The sequence below is a fragment of the Argiope bruennichi genome, chromosome 1 (assembly GCF_947563725.1).
Source record: "Argiope bruennichi chromosome 1, qqArgBrue1.1, whole genome shotgun sequence".
Classification (NCBI taxonomy): domain Eukaryota; kingdom Metazoa; phylum Arthropoda; class Arachnida; order Araneae; family Araneidae; genus Argiope; species Argiope bruennichi.
The window spans coordinates 35,848,889-35,852,910 of NC_079151.1; the positions used below are offsets into that span (position 1 = coordinate 35,848,889).

The 4,022-nt window shown below is 30.3% G+C and overlaps 1 protein-coding gene across 1 annotated transcript; it reads right to left on the reverse strand.

Moving 5' to 3' along the window:
- Positions 1 to 2,184: 2,184 nt before the first annotated feature.
- LOC129977605 (zinc finger protein 883-like) lies at positions 2,185 to 3,475 on the reverse strand. Its single transcript, XM_056090570.1, has one exon. It carries the CDS (start codon positions 3,098 to 3,100, stop codon positions 2,207 to 2,209), a length of 894 nt encoding a protein of 297 aa, XP_055946545.1. The 5' UTR covers positions 3,101 to 3,475; the 3' UTR covers positions 2,185 to 2,206.
- Between the last annotated feature and the right edge of the window lie 547 nt (positions 3,476 to 4,022).

Below are 4,022 nucleotides of genomic sequence, written 5' to 3' on the forward strand. Positions count from 1 at the left end.
TTAGAATTCTTATAATGCTTATCTCCTTACTTACATTTAATTTCTTGTTTGATTCTTTACCTAGAATTTGCTTAAAACATTTACTTCAGATGAGGAATCTCTTCAAAGAAGCTACAAATGCATCAGTTTTCAAACTTCAGTTTTTGCATTTGACTCAAATACGTTTACCCTCTTTCACAAATTTCTATAAATATGATAGAAAGTAGGTCAGACATGTTTAGAAAGAAAATGAATTATAAGATCTTAAGTAAAGTTTGGATGTCCATTACTATCTGTTTGCAGTTGACTATAATGAAAACAAAAAATAATCGAAATCCAAAGCAAAATAGTTGAAATGCAGAAGCTGAACAATAAGAATGCAGTTTTCGCAACTTTCAAGACATGAACTTCAGCCACTAATAATATTATAATTTCTCTAGCACTATTCTTTATTAAAAATAGTTATTTAAAGGCAATTTCTTTTATTAACAGATTACATTATATCCGACTAATTTCGAATTATATAAAATTCAAAGTATTTGGATATTATATTAAATTTGGTTTAATGAGCGCTCAAGAAATCATGGTGTGTGTGTGTGTGTGTGTGTGTGTGTGTGTGTGTGTGTGTGTGTGTGTGTGTGTGTGTGTGTGTGTGTGTGTGTGTGTGTGTTTTCATTCAAACTGCAGAGTACTTGCGAACAAATTATTAGCTACACACGGTGAAATTAGTACAGCATAAATCGTCGTCCCGAGTTGTATACTTAAAGGACGTCAGCTGCAACAGACTCTTTGCAGTGCATAAATTGATTTGTTCATTTATTTCGTTTATGCATGTAATATCTAAATATACCAAGGAAATAAATACTCTATCCCAACATTTCAGTCGAACTCTTAATTTTAATTTCCAATTATCAAAACCGTAGACTCCTAAACTTATAAAATTTGCGTCCTAAATAGAATGAACCAATTCTACAACATTTCCTTGCGTTCTTTGTGTAATTTCCAGAGATAAAAAGCAAGACATATTTCAAAAGAGGTATGATGATTCAAAATGGAGCTATTATGAGAAAAACAACATTAATAACGATTATAGCATAACATGATAAAATATAACATGATGCACATTCTAGATTTCGTCTTACACACTAATGATACCAAAACATTTTAGAACCTCATCACCATATCTTTTAAAGTAAGTACAAATAACATAACAAAAATAACTGAAAAAATTATTTAAAAGGCTTAATTAAAAAACAGAAGTTTTTATTTAATAATTAAATCATCTACACTAAAAATAATATTCATCAAATTAAAATGAATCATTTATTAAGTAATTATTTCGCTATACGAAATTGATTAAAAAGGGCTTCATATAAAAAAAAATTGTTGCAATTTTTTTTACGCAGCATCGAATTTCTCTTATTATATTAGCACAAGATATCTGACAAATAACCGAACCTATAAATATTACAAATTAATGTAAAACTCAAATACCATCAGACACCATATTCTTATTAAACCAAATAAATTAATTAATGTCAATACATTCTCACAAACATATTTACAGTACAATGTGGCATAACTTAATGTATTAATTAAAATTAATTGATACCAGTATTATAGTTCTAAAAATTTTTAAAATATACTCACCGTTGCTTCTGCAATGATCGCTGGGTTTGAAATGAATATAAACCGATTAAATATTTGTAGCGTATAATTAATGATATATAATAATTGGATGGTAAAAATAACTTTTTCCGTACTGGATATTGGACTCACTTCGTTAAATTCCATAACCTAAATGGAAAATAACATGGCCTATGCTTTAAAATGTCCAGCTTTCATTGACCATGATTAATTTGTGCTAAAGAATTAGTTTTATAAGTCAATTTCCAATTTTCGTTTTTCAATAAAGTCAGATTGTAGATTACTATTATAAATTCAGTTACAGTAATAGATTGATCAAATCTCTTTTGCCCACATCAAATAAGAACATAATGAATAGTACATAGATATTTAACACATCATGGAATTTATAACCAATCTAAGAGATTAATTCTGCATATTCTAGTTAAGTTTTCAAAACATTTAAATTTCCCGTTTCAGTGGATACAATCTTTTATTTTGCACAAAAATCATTTCTATAGAATTCATAGATAAGAATTTCTTTTAATTTAAGAAGAAATAAATTTAAAATACCGTTTATCCAATAAGATTTCGTTGAAAGTTAAATTTCTCCTTGCGTATGAGTACGTAAATGCTTTGTTAAAGCATCGCTCCTGCTGAATGCCTTTTCACACACTTCACAAACATGAGGTTTATCTTTTGAATGAGTAAGCAAATGATTTGTTAAATAGCTCCTTCGATTGAATGCTTTATTACAGACTTCACAGACATGAAGTTTTTCTTTTGAATGAGTAAGCAAATGATTTGTTAAATGGGTCCTTCGACTGAATGCTTTATTACAGACTTCACAGACATGAGGTTTTTCTTTTGAATGAGTACGCAAATGATTTGTTAAATGGCTTCTTTGTTTGAATGCTTTATTACAGACTTCACAGACATAAGGCTTTTCTTTTGAATGAGTTTGCAAATGATTTATTAAATGGCTTCTTTGTTTGAATGCTTTATTACAGATTTCACAGGCATAAGGCTTTTCTTTCGTATGTGTACGTAAATGTTGCCTCAAATGACATAGTTGAGTGAATTTTTTGACACATATTTCACAAACATAAGGCTTTTCATTTGTATGAATGCGTAGATGTGTCTTTAAATTACTTGAATGGTTAAACACCATACTGCAGACGTCACAGACGTAAGGTTGTTCTTTTGTATGAACACGTAAATGTACTTTTAAGCCAGAATTGTGAGTGAATGCTTTATTGCAGACTTCACAAACGTAAGGCTTTTTCATCATATGAATCCTTGTGTGTCTTTTTAATTCACTTCTTCTTTTGAACGCTTTACCACAAGCTTCGCATGCATTTAGTTTCACATTTGAATGGACAGATGAATGCTTACGTAAAGCATCTTTATTACTACAATTTAATCCACATATTTCACACTGAAATCTTGTTTCTTCCCGATGATCCAGTGAGTGTTTCTTTACTTCTTTCTCCATGTTTAATTTTTCAGCGCACACAGGGAATACTGAATTTTTCTCTGCAAAGAATAGATGTTCGCTTATACTTTGTAGTTTTCTTTGTGAATATTTAATCTAGTTTATCAATGCAGAGATTTTTCCTATCAGTGAATAGCTAAAAGCAATCAACATTTCCCATTTAAATGTATTATTTCGCATTCTTCAAACTGAAATACTTGTACCTTGTGCTTGAGTATGTTTAGTCTATCCACTCATTAGATTCTGTTCTTTGTCTAAATATAAAAATTCAGACAATCAATTGATGATTACTGAAAACACAGCAGTGGCATTCGTAACTTCGTCTTTGCGGAAAGACAGTTCCAGTAAATGCTCTTGTTTTCACAACAGACGTACGTTGACGACAGAGACGGGATGGAAACACCCACAATTTTCCAACTGTTTTTATACCAACTGATCGACCAGATTTGATGTAGTGATGTCACCCCCAAAAAAAGATCGCATCTTAGGAAGAATGCATGGAATGATGGATTGCTGACATCAAGAATACCGCCATAGAGTGTTTCTGTTGTAAAAATGGAAACAAAAATTTATAAATAAAAGTTATACAAAGCCATAATGGTCATTTAAGTTAGAAGATATAACAATATTGTCACGAAGATATAAAGAACTACACCGTTAGTTTAAACAAACAATTTGATTTATTTAAACTAAAAAACTCGCAACATCACCGGACTGAGAACTTACCCATCACAGATATGGCTCAGCTTTCATACATACATAGAACATTCAAGAATAATCCAATTTCAATACTTAAGAAAGCTATAGAACATTTCAGATTTTAGATACACAACTGATATCATTCTAAACAAAAGAATTCCTGTCTTTGGATAAAACATCGTGGCTGAGATTCGAACCATGGATCCACTAATCAGAAATGAGA

Coding starts and splice junctions, on each gene's coding strand:
- LOC129977605 (XM_056090570.1), bottom strand. CDS start 3,100: ATGGAGAAAGAAGTAAAGAAACACTCACTGGATCATCGGGAAGAAACA.